The sequence below is a fragment of the Sorex araneus genome, chromosome X, assembly GCF_027595985.1.
Source record: "Sorex araneus isolate mSorAra2 chromosome X, mSorAra2.pri, whole genome shotgun sequence".
NCBI lineage: Eukaryota > Metazoa > Chordata > Mammalia > Eulipotyphla > Soricidae > Sorex > Sorex araneus.
In genome coordinates, this window is record NC_073313.1 from 37,014,457 (window position 1) to 37,040,003 (window position 25,547).

General features: G+C 38.2%; 1 protein-coding gene across 1 annotated transcript in view; it reads left to right on the top strand.

Annotated features, from left to right (window-relative positions):
* Positions 1–25,547, top strand: part of CFAP47 (cilia and flagella associated protein 47) — a 489,064-nt gene that overhangs the window by 64,779 nt on the left and 398,738 nt on the right. Inside the window, exons 18-22 of the mRNA XM_055121064.1 lie at positions 1,628–1,750; positions 2,959–3,090; positions 6,842–6,919; positions 10,516–10,660; positions 15,339–15,433. Coding sequence (XP_054977039.1) covers positions 1,628–1,750; positions 2,959–3,090; positions 6,842–6,919; positions 10,516–10,660; positions 15,339–15,433 — 573 coding nt within the window. The remainder of the gene's footprint in view (positions 1–1,627; positions 1,751–2,958; positions 3,091–6,841; positions 6,920–10,515; positions 10,661–15,338; positions 15,434–25,547) is intronic.

The following is a 25,547-nucleotide window of genomic DNA, read 5'->3' on the forward strand; positions in this document are numbered from 1 at the left end:
GTTTTCCTGTAATAGTGTTCAAGTTTGTTATTATAAATTTGTCCATATATTCATCCTGTTGTATTTCTTGTAGCATAAAAAATAATGACGTGGTAGTTCAAGCTAGCATTGATAATGAGTATCTTTTATCGAGCAATTACTGTGTACCAGACATAATGCTAAATGCTGTTCATGTCTTGATCTCTTGTTTGTCTTATTTTGTGTGCATTGGGTGCTTGTCTGGGGGCTGCTCTCCAGTGGTGCTGGTGACTCTAGGACAGCTCTGAGTCCATGCAGTGCCTGGGTCGGAACCTGGGGCTCTGGCCTTGCCAGGCGTGAGTTCCAGACTTTTGAACTATCTCCCTGATTCTACCTAATTTAATTTTCACAACAACTCTGTTAGGAATGTGCCACTATTTCAACTAATAGGTAAGAAGTTGGAGGACTAGAGTGATTAGTTAACTAACTCAAGTTCAATCATGCAGCAAGTGTCTCAGGTAAACTTCATAGGTAGATCGACCTGTTTCCACAGTCTTTGCTATTACCCTCTGATAAAATTTGCTTTCTGCTTCATAGACATTAGGATTGGTAAAGAATTAAACTTTGACATAGCAGATAATGAACTAGATTATTTTTGGTAATTTTTAGAAGTCTTTAAAATTAAACGAACTATATGCTATTACTCTCACGAAAGTAAAGATGGGAGAAAATGAAGTGATTAAATAAAATGTTCATTTTAAGTTTTGCCATTAATTTATGAAGGACTTACTTGATTTTTCCCTCTTCAGTTAGCTCTGTTTTAAAATATATTGATCGAATTACTCAGATCACATTCTTCAAGTAATTATACATTCTTATGAGCTATCAGTATTAAAAGATTTAAGTCTTTAAGCATTAAAAGCTCCTAAAGCAGTAAAAACTCATATAGGCAATGTAGATTGTTACAAGAATATTAAAAATATATAATTCTATGGTATATATTTATAATATAGCATAGATGATGATAAGAGGTCTGGTGTAAAGGATTAGGTGTAACTGAGAAACTTGGGTTCCAGTTCCTCTTGGCTATTTATTTTCACTCCTATAAGATAGGAGAGGTGGCTATCAACATTTCCAAATAGTATTCTGTGATGCACTCCTCCTGTGAAGTGAGTTTTGTGGGATAAGGTGAGAGAATCTTACACCAAGTAATTCTGTGAATTTCAGTGAAGTACTTCCCAATTCTCAAGTAAACAGGATGTCCCTTATTCACACATTAAGTGCTGTGAAAATACTTTAGTAGACATATGTCTGGGTAATTTCCTATGGCACAGTATTTCTTATATGACCCAAGGACCCTTTAATTTCACAGAGCACAAGGTGACACCATGTACATAGTTGGGCTGATGACAGTTATGGTCTTCTTCAATGATTTTCAGTCCTAGTTATTATCCGCCCCCAGAGTTATTTTAACTCCCGGGCCTTCCTAAGTTTAGGAGTGCATTTGGACTACAATTTTCAATTTTTCTTTCTCTTAAGTACGTTATAAAGTCTTACAGCGCTTCACATTTTAGAAATTTTTATGGAATTGATAAAAATGTGTCATCTGGTAGGTGATAATATTTACTATTGTTTCAATTGCTTTGTTTCCCTTTTATCTTGTTATTAGCCTGGTCAGAGCAAGGTCATGTATCTGGAGCCAAGGGTAATATTCAGTCATGCTCCTCAAGGTTTGACAAGTTGGAGGACAGCAGTTCTTCATAACGTCGGACCAAACCATGCTTATTACAGGGTAATTGAGAATCTTGGAAACGTATTTGAATCAGATCACATTGTAATGTGAATTAATGTTTTGCCATGAGTATTATGGTGTTGTTACTTTGGATTTTATAAAGAGACTGTTGTCAATGATTAGTTATTTCATAGAAAACGTGTTAGACCACAATATTTGAACATAATACTAGCTTTATACTATGATGTTATGAATATATTTTACTCTTGTACTAGGTATTATGTTAAGTTTCTAAAAATGCCCTTTTATAAGGGCACTTCATTTGAACTTGACAAGTTAAGGTTTGCTGGTCAAATTTGACGTATTAAATTTGACTAGGTTAAAGAAAAAGGTGATTTAAAAAAATAATACATGGTTGGTCTTACAATGTATTGCATGCTTTTCCTTTTTCTCTTCATATTCAGTCACGGGAAAGGTCGGACCTTGAGCAGAACCATTGTAAAGAAATGGTATTGATAGTTTTTGACTCTAATTTAAATTGAGGTGTGTGTTTTGTTTAAAGACGTGAATTTTTCTAAAGAAAAATGTAGGATCTCCCCAGGCTAACAAGAGGCTGACATTTTAGATATCTGTTCATGCTTTATTTTCATGTGTTGTCTTCTGCCCAAATGAACAACTGCAGATACCCTGTTCTATTCTGTTTCTTTGGGTCAGTTCTGAAGTATATTTTTTCCTTTAGCCTCCCAAATACTTTAACAAATTCCCCATGGAATTATTCTGGCATAGAGCATGTTAGATAGGCCTAAACTGACTTTTGAAAGACCACACTATAAATCCATTATTAAGTTGCCCAAACTATTTTTGAGAATCAAAACTGTACTCAGATATTTGACTGTAAAGAAAAATAATGAAGACAAAAATGTTGCTTCATCATTTTTCCTCCATATTAAGTTGGCATCGACATAATCTCTAACAACTGCATTTTAAGAGTTTTGCAGAGTCTTTACAAAGTCCAGGTGATAAATTTTATTGTCCTATTTGAATTAGAAGACATCACTGAAAGTTTCTTATTTCTGGGTTAAGAATTAAAATTCTTAAAGTTTATATTATTTGTCAGCCTGGTATTTATAAACATTTTATAGAATCATCTTAGGTTCTATGTTTGGAGATCTCTTTTTGGGGTGGAAGTTTGAATGCATTCCTGTGAAAGCTTTGGAGCTGTAATTTTTAAAAGATAATGAAGCTTTTCTGCAAATATTTAATTCCAGATTTGTGATGAAGGTCTTTCACCTATCATTAAAATTGTTCCAGCGGAAGGAATAATTCCATTTGGGGGACTATCTGTTATCAATGTCTCCTGTACCCCTTCTGAGGCAGGAAATTTTGATACAAAAGCAAAGGTAAGTTCATACTGTAAGAGATAACGCAATTTTAGAATATCAAAATCTAATTAGTATTCTTGGGGCCGGAGCGATAGCACAGTGGGTAGGGCGTTTGCCTTGCACGCGGCTGACCCGCATTTGATCCCCGGCATCCCATATGGTCCCCCAAGCACTGCCAGGAGTAATTCTTGAGTGCAAAGCCAGGAGTAACCCCTGAGTATCGCTGGGTGTGACCCAAAAAAGCAAAAAAAAAATCTAATTAGTATTCTTAAATAATTTTTGAACTAGGTAACATCCTATCAAGCAAGTAGAAAAGCTCTACAAGAGCTTGCAAAAAATTGCTTTGATAGTCATAAAGAATGTGGAACAAGGTTACTAGCAAAATACAAGACTATTTCAAATAGATGCTTTCCCTCAGAAGCTTAATTAATGGGTGGTAATCTGGAAACTCCAGATTAATTGAAGAGGTTGAAATTGCAATTAGTTTCAAATTTGTGTGGGACCTGACATGTGCATATATATATATATATATATATATGTATATATAAACTATTATATACAATATCTTACTTTATATATAATTCTAAGTATATATTTTATATATTATATAATATATTTTAATATGTTGTATCTTATAAATTTATATATTTTTTACTACTTATATGTGTGTTTGTACTCTGCGTCTGTGTAGATTTGATTGACTATTTAAGATATTTATGAAGGCCTAAGGTGTAGCTCAGTAGCAGAAGCCCTAGCATTGCCAAAAGAAATTTGGTCATAGTTATCAATGTCTCCTATAATGCTTTGAAATGTCACATACATGTTTATTCCTAGAAAAATAGTTTTAAATTGTTCTTCAGATGGCCATGGGTTTTAATGTTATGAAACAAAAAGTGCAATTACAAAATGTCTGTTAGCTAGGAATAATTCCTGAGTGCAGAGCTAGAAGTAAGTCCTGAACATTACCAGGTGTGACCTCATACCCCAGCCCCCGAGCCCCTCCATTGCAAAAAAAAAAATTCTGTTTTGAAGTGATTGGGTTAGCACTAAAGAGATACAGTCTTAGAGATCTATAAAGTCAAGTCTTGCCTGTTGTAAAAAGTGTTAGAATGTGGCATATGTTATGCTTTCAGTAAAAGTTGGTAATGGATTTTTCTAAGCTGAAATGGATTCTTTTTATCAATATGAATTTATGAAATTGAAATATTTGGCATGTCTATGTTGTGACGCTTCTGGTCATAGAGGAGAGGGTGGACTTTTTCCCACCACTTTAATTGATACTTACTTTAATTAGATAATTAAAGAAAAACCAGTCAATTTTGGAATGCTACTCCTAAATAGATTTAATAACTACATAAACCACAGGCAAATCTTTATGATGTTATTATCTATATTTTATAGTGCACTGTAATGCAGCAAGCCTAGATCTTGGAGAGCTTGCACATAATGATTACCAATGCCAGAGGAAGCTCTCAGAGGGCCAGAGAAAGGAATTTATTATTGTTTCCTTAGGAAACAGTAGCACCATTGACAGTTAGATGGATATTCATGAGAAACGAGGACTAGTCACAGATCACTGATCCTTGGGTATAGATTTTTCCTCATTGGACCGCCCAAAGTTTTATATTGGTACGATATTTTGGAACTGTCATGGCTTCAGGTGCATATTGGAATGGGGAGGAGGTGGGTTTTGATAGTCTCATTACAATCATATTTCAATGAAGTGGAAGGTCAGGTTAAGGGCAAGTCCTCTGCCATCTTTCGTGTCTTCCATTTCAGTCAGTTCATCCACATGATTTCTGAGGTTTTTGTTAGAAATGTTAGATGAATGGTCCCGTGATCTATGCAGACTAAGCTAGCTTCCTAATGTTCCTAGCCTAACTTAGTTTCATTCTTCAATTTCCCGTAGAAATTTGTAGATGATTTAGTTGGTTGTGCTGATTCTACAGAGCTGACCTTTCAATAATCTAATGGGATTTATTAATTCATCCATTGAACACATATACACTGAGTGTCTGTATATATTACTCTGTTTTGTAGATGCTAGGGTTGCAAAACCATGCTAGATAATGAAGGGTTTCTTTATCACAAAGAGGTTACAGTTTGGTGGAGGATACAAACAACTCAGGGGTTACTCCTGGCTCTGTGCTCAGGAATCACTCCCATCAGTCTGAGATGAGCATATGCGATGCCAGGGATCGAAGCTGGGTTGTCTGTGTGCAAGGCAAGCCTGGTACCCACCGTATTATCTTTCCAGCACTTTGAAATTTCTTATGATTCATGAAGTTGTGTTCTTTTTTATTTTATTCAAACTTTTAACCTATGTGTTCAATATATTCTTTGAGTAAATTTTGCTCATCATAAAGTGTTATGAATGTGGTGTTTTGGTTAATAACTGTGAAGATGGCACATCACTTTCCCATTAAGTTTGAAAAACTGTTTTCCTGTGAACAATGTCTGATTGTGTGGGGAAAAGTTTAAAAAATTTCTCTCTTAAATATAATACACATTTAGATTTAAATTGAGAGTTTACTGGTAGGCTTTCAGGGAATGCTGTTTTTCTGCTTTGGGATTTTGCTTAGGCAAATTTATATTCAGATAATCGTCATTTTTTTTGTTTGTTTTTGCTTTTTGGTCACACCCGGAAATGCACAGGGTTACTCCTGGCTCTGCACTCAGGAATTACTCCTGGTGGTGCTCAGGGGACCATATGGGATGCTGGGAATCGAACCTGGGTCGGCCTCGTGCAAGGCAAACGCCCTACCCGCTGTGCTATTGCTCCAGCCTCTAATCGTCATTCTTACATTGCTAGAATCATACAACTGAATTCTTATTGAAACTTTATTCCTATTTTTGAGGTTTTATTTTGGGCCACACCTGAAAGTCCTCAGTGCTTTTTCTGGCCCTGTGCTCAGGAGTGTCCCTGGATGTCTGGGGGTCAGAGATGGGTGCTGTATGCTGTGCCAGGGATCGAACCAGGGTCCCAGGGTCAGCTGCATGCAAGGCTAGCAACGTACTTCCTGTTCTATCTCTCCAGCCTTGTACAACTACATTCATATATTTCTCTCTTAATTTGAGGGCATGAAGTTGACTGTTCAAGTACTCTTTGGTTTGGGTTCAGGCATTGCTGTTTAAGTTTTATGACTTCAGAGAGAGTGAGAGACAGACAGAGACAGAGATGGAAGGGGAGAGAAAGGGAGAGAGAGCGAGAGGGAGCAAGAGTGAGAGAGCAAGAGAGCACCTTTTAAAGCCTCAATTTTCCTGTTTTAAAAACTAAGGTATTAGCAGTAGTGACTTTGCAGCATACCAAGGATTAAAAGGGAGATAGTGTATTTAGCATTTACTCAACAACTTTTAACTGCTCTCAGAGGTGAGTATGGATATTAATATCTAAGAGAAAAGAAGTAAGTATGCATTTAATTTCCTGTTTTAATTTTGCATAATTGAGATAAAATAAAATAAAATAAGTACCAAAGAGCTAAAGGGAGTAGAAATAATATCTAGTGAAATAAATGGATCTCTGCAGTTAGATTCATAAGCTATAAATTTGTGCCATTTTTGGTGTAAGATTTTTAAGAATTGTACACTCACTCTTCCTAGAAACATTGAGATAAAGTGATTACAAATTCCAGAATAAATCTTGTGACTTGTGTAAAATTTATGATTATTTAAATTATGAAATGTTACCTAAATGCCAAGTAGTACTTCAATGGTATATGAGTATATTTTGCTGTGGTCTCTACAAAGTTTTATATTTCTCCTAAATCAGATTTCTATTCATGGTGCAAATATCATAACCCTCAGGATTGGTGGAACTGTTGACATCGCTGAAGTTGAAATTGAGCCAGTGAGTATTTTGTCTATGTTTGTAATCAATTTATGAGTTGTGAAAATAGATGTTCTAGTCAGTGGGATTATAATAAAAATATTTTATTGTATAATAAGTTGACACTTAAAAGTTAAAAAATTAATATATGTAAGTGAAAAACAGAATATTAGATGAAGTTTTAGAGTTTGCCACTGTCAGTCCAGCACTGCCAATCCATTGCAGTCATCTGTATGAACCTATGAACTTATCCCTCTGAAGAGATGACTTTTTTCCTGAATTTGATGATTATTATCACTTTTTTTTCTTTTTGGGTCACACCCAGCGATGCACAAGGGTTACTCCTGGCTTTGCGCTCAGGAATTACTCCTGGCGGTGCTTGCGGGACCATATGGGATGCTGGGAATCAAACCCGGGTTGGCCGCATGCAAGACAAACGTCCTATCCGCTGTGCTATCGCTCTAGCCCCACACTTTTTAAAAAAATAAATTATTTATTTTTAATTAGTGAATCACCGTGAGGGTACAGTTACATATTTATACATTTTTGTGCTCATGTTTCCCTCATACAAAGTTCGAGAACCCATCCCTTCACCAGTGCCCATTCTCCACCACCAGTAAACCCAGATCCCTCCCACCTCCCCAGTCCCATCTCCCCCCACCCTACCCTGCCACTGTGGAGAACCCTTTTGTTCTCTCTCTCTAATTAGGTGTTCTGGTTTGCAATAAAGGTGTTGAGTGGCCATTGTGTTCGGTCTCTAGTCTACATTAGGAACACATCACCCTTCCCCTGCATGGCCTCCAACCACATTTTACTTGGTGATCCCTTCTCTGAGTTGCCCTCTCCCCAGAATGTGAGGCCGGCCTCCACGCCATGGAGCCAACCTCGTGGTACTTATTTCTACCATTCTTGTCCAGCCCCACACTTTTTAAAGTTTGGTTGCAGCTCCACATGAATTTCATAATCATCAATTGTTTTGTTCATTTTTGAACTTTATTACCAAGCTGTACTGCTGTAGCCTTTGGTGAGTTACTTTTGACTGTTGTGTTTCTAATGTGCATCTGTATTATGTGCAGATGTATTTTATTGTCACTTTGACCTGTCTATTGAGTAGACATGCTGTCACTTGTAGACTCATGCTATTATCCATTGGTATTATATGTTATTCTATTTTCTTGTTGTAAAAATACTAGAGCTCTGAATATCCATATGCATTTTTCTGGGGTACATACTCAAGTGTTTTTCTAGGAATGCAGCTGCTGACACATGGAATAATTGTAGGTTTGACTTCACAATTTTCATTCTTCTAAAGCTCTGTTGGCTCTTCAGTCATTTCTGTCTTTTATTGTAAGACTTAATGTTTGCCAACTCTTTAAATATAAAATGGGATGTCATTCTGGCCCTTAGTTTCAGTTTCTGAACCATAGTCATATTTATTTTTTGAATTATTAGTCTATTCCCTGGTAACATTGTCCCTACAGTTGATAGAGTGGAAATATAGATGCTAATTTTTTTTGATGATAGTCTCATCGATAAAAGGAAACTTTTCTTTGTCCTTCAAAACAGATCTATATACTTATCCATTCTGATGTTCTAAGATATGAGCAGTTTGAAATCTAGGATCATCTCACTGATAGGGTTGTTGTCATACTATTTATAAGTTATCTGAACATTTCCTTTTCTCACCTACTAATACCATAGTACCAACCACTATTCTGGTGCAGCGATCAATATGAAACTGATTGCTTCCAGTCGGGCCACACTACCAATGATAATTAATTGACATATGTAGAGTCTCTTTAAAACACTGATGGCATGAAAACTTAGATCCCTCTACAGTGGCTAAATTGACATGTGCAAGATTGGTGATTCTTGAGATTACACCTTGTCATATCCAAGATATTTGTTGTGGGTGGAGACCTGGTGGCTCCACTGGTGATTGTTAGCTAACCAGGCTAGAAGCTCAGTGCAGAGGCCTGCCAATGCCTTGATGCTGGTGTCCGGCAGTGCCAGACCACCCTGGTGGCATTGAGGGCCTCTTGGGCCATACTCAGCAGTGTTTGAGATTCTCCAGAGCTGTACCCAGTGATGTTTGGAATCAAACTTGAGGCAGGTGCAAGGCATTCTCCCCAACTTCTGTGCCATCTCTCCCAACCCCTCCAAGAATTGTTCTTACCATTGCAATGGTTTCCTTCTGTGAACAGTATTAGACCAGTTTTGAAATACCACTTTATTTCCTTATCCTAAAGATATTTGTGATGTCTTTTGCATGTTACTATATAATCGAATCACTTGTAGGATTATATAGTTAATATATAATTAGTCAGTGTTCTCTACTTATGTTGGATTTTAAACATAGTTGCCTGACTGCCTTTTCAAAATGATTTTCTAGTGTCGCTGTATAGTTTTAGTACCTATATGTCATATTAACCATTAGGTTTTATTCAAATGAGCATATGGGCAAAGCGACAATGGGATAAGAGGGGTGATTTCTTTTTGCATATACACAGTATCAGACTTAAATGATCCCTTTTGGATTTTACAAATTTCACATGTGGAATGAGGTTATTATTTTAAGTGAAATAAATTGTGACATTGGTTTTAATGCAGAATTTTCCTCAAAACGAGAATGGTTTTAAGTCTTCTTCAATGTCAAGTGCAGTTTTTTTTTACTCAGGAGCTTTGGGATAGATGGAGTAGCCCTACGAGATGGATGAATCCTCCACAATTTTGTGAAGAGACATGTTCCTGTCAGATATATTAGCTAAAGTTGACAAATATTCAGTAAACATTCCTAATATAATTACGTTAGGTGTCAGGTGCTAGGGATGCAAATAGGTATCAAATCTCAGGTCCACTAGGAGAGACAGATATGTAAACAAATAAATGGACTTTGCGATGTTGCTATGTAAGTACATTGAAGGAACAGTAATAGTACCAAGCACGGTTTAATTAATTGTGGTTTAACTAACTGGGGTTTGAAGGAGGCATAATATTTTGTCAGGCAATTACAAGTTATAGAAGGGCTTTTTTGACAGAAAGGACACCTTGGTAAAGACAAAAGGGTGAAGTGTTGTTGTACTGGATAGAAATGACATCCAGTGTGCTTGAAGTATGAAGTGATGGAGTGAGAATGGAGAGAGGTGGGGCTGGAAGATGAGGTGCAGGACAGTCGTGGGGAATGGATGAGCCTTGCTAATGAACTTGGATATTATCCGGCTGGTGGAGGAGAATCAGCAAATTATCTAATTTAGGACAGGGTCCTAAAATCTGAGCAGGGAATCTTTAGTGGGATTTGGCCACATTTTTTGATTACTTTTTTATTAAGACAAGAGAATCGGAGTATCTGAGTAAGTGAAAGGAGAATCGGGGTAAGTGAAAATATAGAAACAACATGAGGGGTGATGTGTTATTAGTCTTTGTCATTACAATAAAATACAGCAGACACAGAATATTGCCAAGGAAAATGATTTGGTAACTGATTAGATATAGGAGGTAGGGCAGAAGAAGGAAAACTGACTAGTTTTTATAAAAAACCATAGTTAACAATGTCTTTGATAAGCATAATATAGAAATGTTCCTCTACTTTCTAATTATTTTCTCTTTTTAAATTTTAGAGTGTGCTTAAGTTTATTGGCACCTATGTTGACAGTACCAATATTTTTCCAATATCCATAATTAACAAAGGTGTAACACGTGCCAGAGTATCTTTTAATATGGAAGAACATAGAGAATTTTCAGTACATTTTGCAGACAAATCAGGTATATATTTTATACATACTGTTGCGATATTATTGTAAAAGTGAAATTGTTTTAAGCTACTCTAAGATATAATGTTAAATATTTTAAGTTAAGGGCTGTTGTCCTAAGTTTTAAAAAATCAGTGCGTGGTTTTCTTTATAATCCATCATGGTTTTATTTTGAATAATATGACAATATCAAAAGAAGAACATGTTGCTAATGTTTGACAGAACCATGTTTATTAGTTAATTTAATATAAATATGTTAAGCATAAGTTTATATAAAAAGCAAAACTAAAAGTAATACTTGCTCATTTTATTTGTTCAAGAGTGTCATATAAATCTCTCTACTATGATATGAATATATAAAACTTATGTACTAAGTATCTATGTTACATTAATTTGAAATCTTTCATTCTGGTTTTTTGGACACATCCAGCTGTGCTCAGGGTTTACTCCTGACTCAGTGCTTAGGTACCACTCTTGGCTGTGTTTAGGGGACCATATCGGGTGCCAGGGATCGAACCTGAGTTGGCCGCATGTAAGGCAAGCACCTAACCCGCTGTATTATTACTTTGGCTCATAAATTGTTTTGTAAAAGTGCATGTCTACAAGTGCATTCCATTTGAAATTGATAAATTAAGGCCTGTGGGTCAGATTTACCGTAATTCCTTTTTTTAATCAATAAACTATTAGAACACAGACATACCCATTTATATATTGTTTCTGGCTGCTTTCATGCTATAAAAGCAGATCTGAATAGTTTTGATAGGAAATATGAGTTGCAAGGGCGAAAGTATTTAATCACTGTATCACTGTGTCACTGTTATCCCATTGCTCATCAATTTGCTCGAGTGGGCACCAAGTAACGTCTCCATTGTGAGACTTGTTGTTACTGTTTTTGGCATATCCAATACGCCACCGGTAGCTGCTAGGCTCTGCCGTGTGGGCGAGATACTCTCGGTAGCTTACCGGGCTCTCCGAGAGGGGCAGAGGAAGTATTTAATAACTATTCTTAAAATGAACTTACCATCAGTTTAATAATTTATTCTTTAATAAATATTGTTTGAATATTTGAATATAAAGTAGATACTAGACGTGAGTCCATAAACATTAGAAGACACTTTGTATGCATACATAGGGGTAGAAGAACAAGGCTTCCTAGCTGAATTAGTAGTGATAAGGCAGAGCAAAGCAAACTGTGAAAAATGACCATTGGATCCAAGTAACTAGTTGAAACCACTGGTCAGAATAGGAGAGATGGGCAGTGTATCAGATTATTGCCATATTGTGTTCCAAGTAAAAACAGGGCATGTTACTTAGGATGAACAGGGGAAAGGTTTCCTGGAATCAACAAGGAAGATTTTATGGGGAAGATGATGCCTAATATGATTCCTGAAGAATGTGGAGGGAATACTCAGAAAAGAGATATACGCAGAAGAGTGAATGCCTAGGTATGAGTCAGTGCTGTCTGTAGTACAGGTATCCAGAGCATAGATGAAGTGGAAAGGCAAGTGGGACCTCAGTTGTGAAGGGTATTTTCTGAACTTCTAGAAGTTAGGCAAAATCAAAAAAGATTTTTTTTGAGGTAGGTGTTTTGAGGCCACTGGCAGTGCATAGAAGTTACTCCTGGTAGTGCTCAGGGGACCTTATGGGATGCCAGGGATTGAACTTTGGTTGGCCATGTGCAAGGCAAGTGCCCTACCTGCTGCACTATTGCTCCGGCCCCTCAATAAAGAATTTTTATCTAGACAGTTGTGCTTCACTAATTTTCATTTTGGAGAAAAATTGAGAGTGAGTTGGAGGGGAAGGGTGGGTATGGTAAGGGGATATTAGAGACAGGGAAATGAAAATGTGGTGCTCTGTTCATAGAAAAGCATGAAGCTGATGAAAACCCAAACTTGGGCAGTGAAACAGGGAAGAGGAGAGTACAAAGGGCTAAAAATTTAGAAATTCTTTGACTTGATGACCCAGAGACATGAGGATTAGGGGAGAGTACAAAGTCTAATCTCGCATTGTTTGATTTTAAGAGGCGGGTACCACTCCATACTTGATGTGTAATGCAGGGGAAGGAGAAGACTTACGCAAGCATCTGTGTTGGAAGAGACTGTATGCAGTTATTATAGTCGGCAGAAATGCATATGAAGTCTGTATTTATGTTTGTGAAACATCTGGATGTTGAAACTTTATTTGCCTTAACATTTTACTCTCACCAACTGTTTCATTTGTTTTCATGTGTCTTACTCAGTGGATCACAGACTAGATCACAGTTATTCTGTAGCGTTATCTGCAAAGTGCCTTTCTACAAATCTGCCTCAGTGCTAGCTCAAGTCTCCCTTTAGGCCACTGCAGTATCTTTTCAAATGCTTTAGCTCCAATCCTTCCTTTTCATGTCAATCCCAGAGGGAGTGGTTCTCCTGAAAGCATGGACTTTTATTCCATCTCTTCTCTGCTTCAAAACTGCTGGTTCCCGCCCTATTGCCAGTAGCAGTGGTTCCCAGGAGCAGGCCACAAACACAGTCTTGGATGATATACATTGATTATTTTTTTTGAAGTAAAATAGATTTTATTTGGAGGGCTTTTGAAGGTGTGGAGGGGGAAAGAGTGAGAGAGAGAGTAGTGCGCTTAAGAGAGAAGGTGGGCTTCTTCAAGGGCGGAGAGAGTCCCTACACACATTCCAGCATTAGACGTGAAAGCATGAAAGCACACATCTCAAGAGGGGAGATGTGGGCAGTACATGTGCTCGGGCACCACATGTGCTTGGCGTCATGGGCGCAGGTAGCACATGGGCTCGGGCAGCATATGCGCCTATACCTTGATCCTAACAGTTTCTAATAATATTCAATAAAGTTTATACTTCATATGTTCTGAGAATGTATTTTATTGTATTTCTAGCACATAAATTTCCTTTCATTACAAATTAGACTTGTCTTATCACAACTGTCTTCGAGTTGCTTGATAGAGAAATTATGGGAGATAAAATGTAGCCCTCCACTTGGCCTGATTCCACCCTGTCTTTCTGGTTTACTCTCCCGTCACAGCTCACATCACTTTAGCATGAAGCTAGATTATGTTGCACATTTCCTTCCAATGATCCTTGGCAATCTTTTTACAAATATGCCTTAATACTAGTTCAATAGTTCCTTCTCTGTTCCTGCTACAAGAGATTCCACCCTTTTAAATAAGTTAACTTTAACCTCCTGAGTCCTTTTGACTAATCAAACCTATACTCACCTCCCCTCCCCATGAAGTTGGTTGAAATTAATTTTGACCTGTGATCGTTTAGGGCATTGTATATGTTTTATTATAGCATTAACTAAATTCCCTATGTATCAAAATGCTCTGTACCATTTGTCTCACCTCCTGTACCCTGACCTCCATGAAGTCAAGTACTACTTTTTTGTTTTTTCTTTTTGGGTTATACCCAGCAATGCACAGGGGTCACTCCTGACTCATGCACTCAGGAATTACACCTGACAGGCTCAAGAGATCATATGGGATACTGGGAATCGAACCTGGGTTGGCCGCATGCAAGACAGATGCCCTTCCCACTGTGCTCTCGCTTCAGCCCCTCAAGTACTAGTTTTAAAGCTCTTATTTTCTACTGCAGTTATTTAGTACAGTTCTCAGCCATTATAGATACTTTACAAATAATTACTAAAGCTTTTGTACTATGTAATTTTGCTATGTTTATATCAATTCCTAATATAAGTATAGATTAATATATTCATTTAAAATATTTTCTATGTTCTATACACATATTTCCAAGTATAATAATTTTCAATAAAGTTTATACTTCATATGTTCTGAGAATGTATTTTATTGTATTTCTAGCACATAAATTTCCTTTCATTACAAATTAGACTTGTCTTATCACAACTGTCTTCGAGTTGCTTGATAGAGAAATTTCGCTGTACAATATGCATATAATATTTTTTTGTATCTGGTTCAGTTTTATTGTGTCAGAAAGTTTCCTGTGTTTATCTTCCCAGTAGACTCTGTGTCATCAGAGAAGGTTGGGGTCTTCACTGCTCCATGAGCACTGGAGAGGGAGCCTCCCAACAATTCTAGAGCTCCGATTTAATCAGTTACTTAACCTTGACTTTTTTTATTTTTAAAAAGCTTTATTGATTCACTGTGAGATATAGTTACAAGCTTTCATGTCTGAGTTACAGTTACACAATAATCAAACACCCATCCCTCCACCAGTGCACATTCCCCACCACCGATATCCCCAGTATACCCCCACCTTTCCCACCCTCCCACTGCCTCCATGGAAGACAATATTCCCCATACTCTCTCTCTACTTTTGGGCATTATAGTTAGCAATGCAGATATTGAGATGTTATCATGTTTGTTAACCTTGACTTTTATTTCCTTTGACAACATCTGACCATTATATGCTTCTTGAGCTTTGTAGATTAGAAAATGAATTTGCTGTCTTGTTTGCTGAAAGAATATACATTTGTTCCACTGTTGTATGCCAGGTTTGCTGATTAGAACCATTGTATTTTGAGTGATTCTTTGACCAGCAAGCATATAGTAGTTCCACATAGGTTTTAATATGACTTTTATGTTTTTTATGAACATCATGAAGTTTCTCAATGTTTTATTTCCATATTGTGCAGTGGTATTATAGATGTGTAACTGAGACTTTTTTTTAATGCGTGCTTTCTTTCCCCCCACCCCCTGCCTCACAGTAAAGATATTCGACCCTGAGTCTCCTCATGTCTACTTTTTGGAATTAGATGGAAAGACAACTTTGGAATGTGGCATAGCATTTGCTCCTAAAGAAGTAAGTTGAGTTTCCTGTTCCTCTTATTACTAGACAGTGGCGGAGTTGCAGGCAGACACAATAAGGAGCTTCTCAAACATCATCTAAACTCTTTTTGTTCTGGATCTTGTGACATTCTTTGTGATGCATCTTTGTGAGCGTGCCTGGGTATACCCTTTAATCCAGCAAAATGACTGCTAGAGATCTCTAGGTCTTTTTCCCAGGGTATCTCAAGAGATGTATCCTTTTTTTTTTGCTTTTTGGGTCCCATCTGGTGATGCTCAGGGGTAACTCCTGACTCTACACTCAGGAATTACTCCTGGAGGTGCTTGTTGGGACCACACGGGCTATAGATGCCGGGGATCGAACCCTGGTCGGCTGTGTGCAAGGCAAACGCCCTCCCCATTGTATTGTTGCTCCTACCCCAAGAGGTGTGTCCTTAATACGCACTTAAAGTACGCACTTAAAGGAGCTGTATTTTTGTGTTCTTTTTTTTCCAAAAAAATTTAAAAAATTGGGGCTGGAGTGATAGCGCAGCGGGTAGGGCATTTGCCTTGCACGCGGTGGACCCGAGTTCGATTCCAGGCATCCCATATGGTCCCCCAGCACCGCCAGGAGTAATTCCTGAGTGCATGAGCCAGGAGTAACCCCTGTGCATTGCTGGCTGTGACCCAAAAAGCAAAAAAAAAAAAAAATTCAAGATATGGCATGTTGAAAGAGAAGAAAGTTGAAGCTCATCCTCAAATGCTTGTATTTAAGCCAGGCTGTGCTTTGTATTTACATTGGAGTGGGGTCTGTGTAGTGCTCTTGGAATCGTAACCTATTTTTGTCAGAGAATTGCTATGAGGATTTCAGTGGGGTCAGTGTGATACTGCCTCTTTCTGCATTGTTCCTACATAGTGGTTAAAAGAGCAACAACTACGCAGCCAAAGAATCCATCTTTCCTGGAATTGTCCCAGGAGAAAGATCTACCAGTAACAAAATTTTGGGGAAACTCTTTATTTTTTGCTTCAACGGTTTTGCACCAGTTGTGCCAGGGAGAGAGCTTCTCTACGCATGTTGTAGAAAAGCATGTTGCTATATCCTCTCAAACAAGAATTAAGTTTCTCTTCTCTACAATAAGAAAATTAGAGCATAAGGTTCATATTTTCTTTTAATTTTAAAATTAAAAAAATCAAAAAGGAACTGTGATTTACAAGGTTATTGATAGTTGAATTTTTGGCATATAGTATCAACACCAATCCCACCATCAGTGTCAACTTCTCTCCACCAGTGTTCCCAGATTTCCTCCCCACCCCCCACTCCTGCCCTTTCCCTGCTGTCAGTTTGATAGGCATATAATAACGTTTCAGTGGTTGCAGCTTAAATTGTATGTTTACAGTTTTGTTGGTCTATGTTTTGGATAGATGGCTCTAGCCCTCACCCATATCACCCATATAACTGAAGCCCTTATATTAGACTCATATATTAAATAGCATTATGCCTCATGCCCAATTTGTGTAAGATGCAGTTAGCTAAGTGAAAAATAGTAACAAAATAGGAAGGGATAGTGAATATTTAATTCTTGTTAGTATTATCTTACATTTTCTATCAATCTCATATTGCTCTCATCTTTTAATTTTTTTTTTTTGCTTTTGGGGTCACACCCGGCAATGCACAGGGCTTACTCCTGGCTCATGCACTCAGGAATTACCCCTGGTGGTGCTCGGGGGACCATATGGAATACTAGGAATTGAACCCGGGTTGGCCGTGTGCAAGGCAAACGCCCTACCCGCTGTTCTATTTCTCCAGCCCCTCATCATCTGATTTTTTTTTTATAGAACTCATTGAATATTGGTATAATCTCCTATTGCTCATTCTGAAATATTCTGGTATTCCTTCAGTATGTATGTTTTCTCTTTACAGAACTTTCCATTTTTCTAAAATCTATTATCTTACTTTCCTTGAGAAAAGTAATATAATAGTTTTCCCCTGCTCTCCTTCCTTATGCCTTTATCTATATCTTCATAGTTTGCTCTCATTCTTATTCCGGGAAGGTCTTCCAGTTTTTCTTTTTCCCCCTTAAATTGACATATAATTGATGAATAACCTCACAACAATCCTAGGTTTGCAGCGTAATACTTTGATATATGTGTATGCTGTGAAATGATGCCACAATAAATTTAGCTATACACAGTTACAATTTTATTTTGTTGTGAAGAGAGCTTTTGTAATCTCTTAGTAACCAGGTATACAATGCAGTACTATTAACTGTAGTTCCATGCTGTGCATTATATTTCCCAAGAATTGTTTATATTAGAACTGGAACTTTGTAACATTTGACCCCCTTCACCCACTTAATAGAAGAATATCATCACATTTTTATTTACTTTTTGTGAAATTTTATTCAAGTTTTTTGTGTGTGTGTGTGAGCATACATTGTTCATTTTGTAGGTGTTTTCCTATCATTTTAATTCTATAGGCTAATTAATAATGGCCCCTTTTTTCATTTCTGGTTTTATTAAGGCATCTTTCCATTTATATCTGTCAGTATCTATAAAGGTTCATAAGTTTCACTGGTATTTTTACCATTCAGCTTTTGATATTATTGGTTTTCTTTACTCTTTTTGATTGTTCATTTCATTAATTTTTGCTTTATCTTTTATTATTTAATTCCTATTCTGGGTTTAGTTTGCCTTGCTCTTTCTTTTTTTTTTTCTTATTTTTTAAGGTGGAAAGTTTGGGGTCTTATTTTTTTAATATAGATTTTACTTCTGTATATTTCCTTCTAAGCACTTCTTTGCCCATATTGCAAAAGTTTTCCTTTGTTTTGTTTTCATCTATATTTATCAAAGTGTTTTGCAATTTCTCATGTAATTTTGTCTCTTTTTTAAAATTAAATCATGGTGATAAAGCTTTCATGATTAGATTTCAGTCATGCAATGATGGAACACCGATCCCTACACCAGTGTACATTTCCCACCACCAATGTCCCCAGTATTCCTCTCATCACCTTCACCCCACTCGACCTCCTGCCTCTATGGCAGACAGTTTCCTTCTTATGCTCTCTCTCCTTTTGGGCATTGCAGTTTGCAATACAGATACTAAAAGGCCTTTATGTTTGGTCCTTTATCTACTTTCAGCACACATCTCCCATCCGGAGCGATCCCTCCAACCGTCATTGACTTAGTGATCCCTTCTCTTTCCCAGCTGCCAGCTCATGAGGCAGGCTACCAACCATGGAGCAGTCTTCCTGGCCCTTGTCTCTACTGTCCTTGGGTGTTAGTCTCAGATCATGTTATTTTATAGTGCACAAATGAGTTCAGTCATTCTATGTCTGTCCCTATCTTCCTGAATTTAATTTCTTTCTTGTTGTTTATATTGATTTATAGCAAAGCATGCACTCAGTTCATTGAACTATCTCTCTGGCTTCCAATGATGGAGTAATTAATTTTGGATGTATGTTTAGTTTCTATGTATTTTCTTCTGTTCTTGATTTCTAATATAATTCCATTGGGTTGGAGTATATGCTTTGCATTATTTATTTGCATTTTGATGTTTTTTATTTAAATTTTGAGACTTTTTGGGATACTCTGTAGATTATTTAGCTATGTTGCGGTCATTCTAAAAGAAACAATTAGCAACTGAAATATTTACAGCTGCAAATATTCTTAAGCAAGTATATAGAGTGGAGCCAAGGGAATACATACTTTCAAAATAAGCTTTGTAGAACAAATTTTAGTTTATCAAATATGTATCCTTGTAATTTTGGTAAAAGCAAGAACTCAAGATGAAACAGTGTACTTGTGATATGTTAGTGTTTTGAAATATTTATGCATGTCATTCTACCCAGTCCCTGTACCTTGCATCTTGGAAATACACAGAGGTCTCTCTCTCTCTCTCTCTCTCTCTCTCTCTCTCTCTCTCTCTCTCTCTCTCTCTTCTCTCTCTGGTTATATGTTTTCTTGTTGTCTGTATTGTGATTTTGTATTTTTATACAATGAAAGCATGAACTATGTTTTTTATGTTATTTGCAGAATCATGTCACATATGTATCAGTAAAAATTAGGAAAAAAACTATATTTAAAATCTGTTACATGATATTACATCCTTTGGAGAAGGATAAATATTCAGTTTGCTACTTTCATTTTATGTTTCCTTTTTAAAATTAATACTACCAATAATTAAAAATGTACAATTGCATTTGTTGTTTAAATTGTCATTCCAAGATTTAAAAAAATTGATTATAAACTTAATGTATTCACTTATAGTTCTCTGGACTGCTATCCATTGTATAATATTCTGACATTCTATATTTACCAAGTTTTATAAAGGGTGATTTACATACTATATTGGAATATAATTTAGTGTAACAATGAGAAGATCATAAAACACTCTGTAGAGTCTGCGCACCCTGTGAAATTTTATTCCATAAATTTGTGCCAGTGTGGTAGATTGATTCTCTGGTTTCCAGTCATTCCAAATGTCTTTCCCTATATTTATAGCTCGCTGTGAGTTGTTTCTGTGTCTGAGAGAGTAATAAAATTAAGTAAGATTAAAACTTGATTTGCTCAGTCAGAATAGCCACATTTCTTTTGCTGTTGTTTTCTTTTCACTTTTTCTTTCACCCCTTTTCTTCTCTTCCTTTTTCTGCCCTCTTCTCTAAGCCTACTTATGTTACCAACATCCACTGGTTTCAGTGTACACTGGTTTGTCTTCTCAGTTCATTATATGTCTTTAATTTCAGGTCATTATGTTGCACAAAAGGGTGAAGCCAACCAATACTTCTCTCCTTTCTTATCTCTTACTTTGCTTTGTATGATCCTCATTCTCAGTATCCTTATAGCACAGCATTTTCTCAGAATCCTCTATCATAACAGAAAGGTGTTTTTTTTTTTGAAGCATTTGTGTAGGTCTTTCCTTTTATTTTTTGTCTTTCTCCTGCTTGTGTGAGCAGGTTCTACCCTGTGACCCAAGATGGTTCATTTCTGGTAGCTCAGCTGTTCTCATCTGCTGCTTTTTTCCCCCTAAAACTCTTAGTTTATTTCTTTTGGGCTACACCCAGCAGTACTCAGGGCTTACTCCTGGTTCTGCTCTCAGGGATCACTCCTGTCAGGCTTGGGGAACCATATAGGGTGCCTGGAATCATTGGCCTTGTGCAAAGCAAGCACCCTCTGTGCTATACTCTCTGTCGGACCATTAAAGCTCAGGAGGATGAAGGCGAGTTGCTCACTTTTGATTCCCATTGACCTTTGCCTGTCCTTTAAGGATATGCAATCTTTGGATAAAGATTTCACAGCAGCGATTCAGTATTGATAGTGCTTATTATAGGAAGCTAAGATAGAACCTTCTAGAACTAAGAGGACATTTTCTCACCCCTCATTCTTTAAGTAAATTTCTTTAAACTAAACTATTTTGCCTTACTTTTTTACAAAAAGGACGTCTCAATAATACCTGTCCCATCGTATTCATAAACTTATTTGTCTAACAACATTGGCTTGGGACTGAAATCTTAACTTCAGATTATCATTTTTCTATGTGTTATATTCCTCTGTTTGAATCCAATCTAGGAAAGCATTTAAAATGGCGCATATCACAAAAATTTCTCTCTATTCATTAGTTTGTCTTTGTGTTTTTACCTTGATTAGGCTCTTCTCTGTGCATGTCATTATTTCTGTGTAATAGTCTCCTAATCCTTAGGTTTATTAAGAAGATAAAAACATACATGGATGAATAAGTCACAGAATCTTTTAATTTTACATTCCGAGAAATGGCATGACTACATTGGGTAAAAGCACATTTTATGTAAAAATTAGGCGTGGAGATGGGTTAAGAAAATATGGGCAAGTTCACTATGATTTAACACATACTTGGCAGCCAAGAAAGGCAGGGGTTAACCCTTGGTTCTGTAACTTCAACATACAACTTCTAGAAAATACATATGCTGCAGGAGGGAAAAAGGCCTCATAAATAAATTTAATGTTGATAACATTGACAAGGAATATGATTGACTGGTTCAGCACCTTCATAGACTGTGCGAGGAATGTCGACAATGAGAAAGCCACAAAAAGACGCCTGTGTTAGGAAACTCTCGAGCTCATTCGCCAACATGGTTTGGAGGGAGCCTCAAGCAATCACAAGCAAATATTCGAGCTCGCAAAGCTGTGCAGAGAAGTGATAAAGGAAGACCTCAAAGAGAGAAGAGCAGCAGTGTTGGCCAATGAGGCAGAAGCCGGGAAAAGTATTCGCAACACCCGCCTGTCCTTTGCCAACAATAAGACCAAGATGACTGCATTCAGACGTCCTGGTGGATCTGTCACATCTTCCAGAAGGGCAATGGAAAAGGTTATCCCTGATTTCTACTCGGATCTCTTCGGTGGCCACGTCCACCTGCCCACATACCAAATTCCGCAGGATGGATATGTTGTTCCCAGCGTTCTCTCTTCTGAAATCCGACACTCCATTTCATCAGTATAGAAGTGTACAGCACCTCGTCCAGACAAGATCAGACCCAAACACCTGAAGAATCTTCAGCCAGTACTTGTCAATACACTGCCTTGGCTTTTCACACACTGTCTGAATGGAAAACCAGCAGGACAGTTCTGTTGTACAAGAAGGGAGACATCCACGATATTGGCAACTATTGCCCGATCTGCCTGTTGTCCATCGTCTACAAGTTATTCACTCAAGTTATCCTAAATAAGATTGGCAGAACACTAGACACTAGACAAAGGACAACCATGCGAGCAAGTTGGGTTTCGAAAAGGATTCAGCACTATCGACCATATCCACACGGTGACCAAGCTCATTGAGTTTTCGCGAGAGTTCAATATGTTGCTCTGTCTAATGTTCATCAATTTAAAGAAGGCCTTTGATTCTGTTCAAACTGAAGCGGTCATTGAAACCCTAGAACTGTATTACAGATTCATCACCAGGATCTCACCATTCTATAAGGAAGTGATCATCAATGTAAAGAGAAGGGTTCAGCTGGGTGAAACCATTTCACTGAAACTCTTCAGTGCCACCCTCGAGAACATCATGAGATGGCTGGAATGGGAAGGAGTGGGAGTGAAGATAGATGGTCAGCAAGTACACCACCTCTGCTTCACTGACGACATAGTTCTAATACCACCAAATATTAGCCAAGCAGCATGAATGCATGCTGACTTCGTCTGTGAGTGGGGAAAGGTCGGACTGCAGCTGAATCTCAGAAAGACAATGTTCATGAGAAACAGACTAGTTCCTGACATTCCATTTTCCCTCAACGGAATGAACATCTGCGAATGCAGCAATTATGTGTACCTGGGTTGAGAACTCAATATCATGAAAGACGTGGCACCTGAGCTGCTCAGGAGAAAGAAAGTGGCATGGAATGTCTTCAAGAGCGTTGAAGAAGTTGTTAAGAGGACGCATAACCTCTGACTCCGGGCACATCTTTTCGATTCCACCATTCTTCCTGCACTAACATATGTCTCAGAGACCTGGGCCCTACCAAAACGGGATGAGAAAGCTATTCGGGTCTTTCAAAGAGAAGTCGAAAGAACTGTGCTTTGAGTATCACATTTCACTCAAGTGAGAGAAGGAATCCGGAGTTCTGACCTCCATTGACGATCGAGAATCAGGGAAGATGCCTCATTTGCCAAGGCATCAAAAATCAGATGGGCCGAACATGTACTGTGATTTAGAGACGAACGCTGGAATAGAGCTGTTAAAGATTGGATTCCAGGGGACTTCAAAAGAATGCCTGACCGCCCACCTACGAGGTGTTCTGACTTCTTCATCAGGACCCTGAATGAACAGTTTGATGCTTTTCGTGTTCCTGGAATGAACAGATGCCATTGGGCTACACTAGCACGCAACAGGGATGAATGGAGACGTTACTGGTGCCCGCTCGAACAAATTGATGAGCAACGGGATGCCGAGTGGTAAAAGAGGTATAAAATTAATGATGGGGGTTGTAACTGATAAAACTGAATTATCTTGACAAATGCATCATCATCGTCATAGTCATCATCATCAATATCAATCCAAAAGCATCAGACATCCTTTGGTGGCAGGGGTGGGGTGCGGGTTGTGGATTCCTCACCCAGCAATCTCAGGGCTTACTCTTGGCTTTGCGTATGGTGATCATTTCTAGTGGACTCGAGACTGTTTGGGGTTCTAGTGATGGAACTTGGATCAGCAGCCTGCAAGGCAGGCATCTTCCCTGTTGTACTGTTTCTCTGCCCCCAACATCAGACATTGTTAAATGAAGCCAGTCATTGTCTGTTGTGGTGTCAACTTCTCCCACCATTCCAGAATTTAAGTGCTGTCTCTGATTTGGAGACCTAGCACTAGTTTGAAGTTCTGGTTAAGACTGAACTTAACCAGGAGCTGTTACTATTTAATCCATCATCATCATTCTTGGTTTCAGTCATCCTCAGACGGGAACCTTCTGTGAAAGCACTCTTATCCCTACCGCCTGTTGTCTCCTGGCCTTCTTTCTCTTCCCCTTTGCCTCTTTAGTAGGTGTAAAAAACTAAAGCTCTCCGAGGGGCAAGTGCACTCCCGGGCTCTCCAGGCAGCTCTGTCTCACCACCCGCGTTCGGTGCCCTGGAACCGCAGTGTGTGGACTGGATCAGGACGGCCGTTGGCCAAGGACCGACAAGGGAAGAACGAGGACCAAGCTGGTTGTTGATTAGTTACCGTTTATTCAATCTTCCATCTTTCTCATCTACCGCACTCCCAGCTCCGGCCTCTCTCTGGATCAACTGCAGCTTCTTTCTGGCTTCCCTTCTCTCTCCCACCTTGCCCTCTAGGCTACACCCAGCCAGGTAGCAAAATCAACATAAGAAAGCCCTTCCTGAGGGCAGGGCATTCCAAAGCCCTTCCTCACTCTTAAGGTTTTTTTCTTTTCCCTAGTCCAGGAACTTATTAACATCTTAATACTAGTTATTTTTGTATGGACATAGCAAGTGATACATTGAGGCATGTACCATGTACCAAGGCAGCTCTCCTGGCAACATCTTGCCACAGGCTCAGACCACAGCACTCAGGCCAGATTAATCATTCCTCACCCTAGCAGGGTCCAAATCTAGTTATCACTGTTTGGATCATGACAGCATTTGTCCATGATCAAGCTCTTAACTTATAGTTAAGCATTAGGCACTTTGGCCAGGCCCATCTCGATGCCAGGGTAGCACACAACTCACCGCTTGCCCTGGGTCCGTCTCATCCCTTGTCGGGACCCTACTTTTGGGGGTGCTAGGAAGTAAGGGCAGCTGAGGCTTAGGTTGAGAGAACAGATGCCCTGGAGGAAAATATCATGTAGAGTCAAATGACTCCCAAGTTACAAAAGCATAGCATTTGTTAAGTCTTCCTGTGTCCATACAAAAAGGACTTGCTCTGAATAAACTATGCAAAGGACTCAAGGAGAAGAGAAAAATATTATTTACAAGTCAACAGAACACTAAGAAAGAGCTACAAATAAACAAAGAGGAATAGGAGCACTGTAACAGGAGTAACCCAATAAACCTAAACTACCTGAATCTATGTTATCCTACAAGTAGGTCCATTTATTGTGTTCTTAGTGTACTTCAGGACTTCTGCTCTCTTTATGGTTTCTTCATGTTGTGAACATGTCTTTCTCTAGGGTATTTGTTCTTACGTTATCTTTCTTATGAATCTGTGTATGATTCTAGAGGTGATGTTTTCTGGTACCCTTGCTCTCTGGGTTGTTTTTAGTAGGTGACATTTTATACGTTTCAAGTAACTGCTGCCTTGAGTTTTGTGTTGAGTTTCCTCCCTTCCCTATTCACAGTAGTAATCTGTAAATATTGCTCACTGCCAGGTACTGTGTCTGTTTTGTGCCCTACTTCTCTAATTTTCTGAATCATTTCAAGATCCATGTAGAGACATCCAGAACCTCAACCACTCAGTTTTTTCTTTACACATTTCTACCGATTTCCTCCCTTGGGCACTTAAATCCATACATCAGAGTCAAACAAGGATGATCGTTTGAAAAATCACACTTTAAAATGGTATTAAGGGGTTGGAGCGATAGTACAGCTGGTAGGGCGTTTGTCTTGCATGTGGCCGATCTGGGTTCGATTCCCAGCTTCCCATATGGTCCCCCGAGCATTGCCATGAGTAATTCCTGAGTGCATGAACCAGGAGT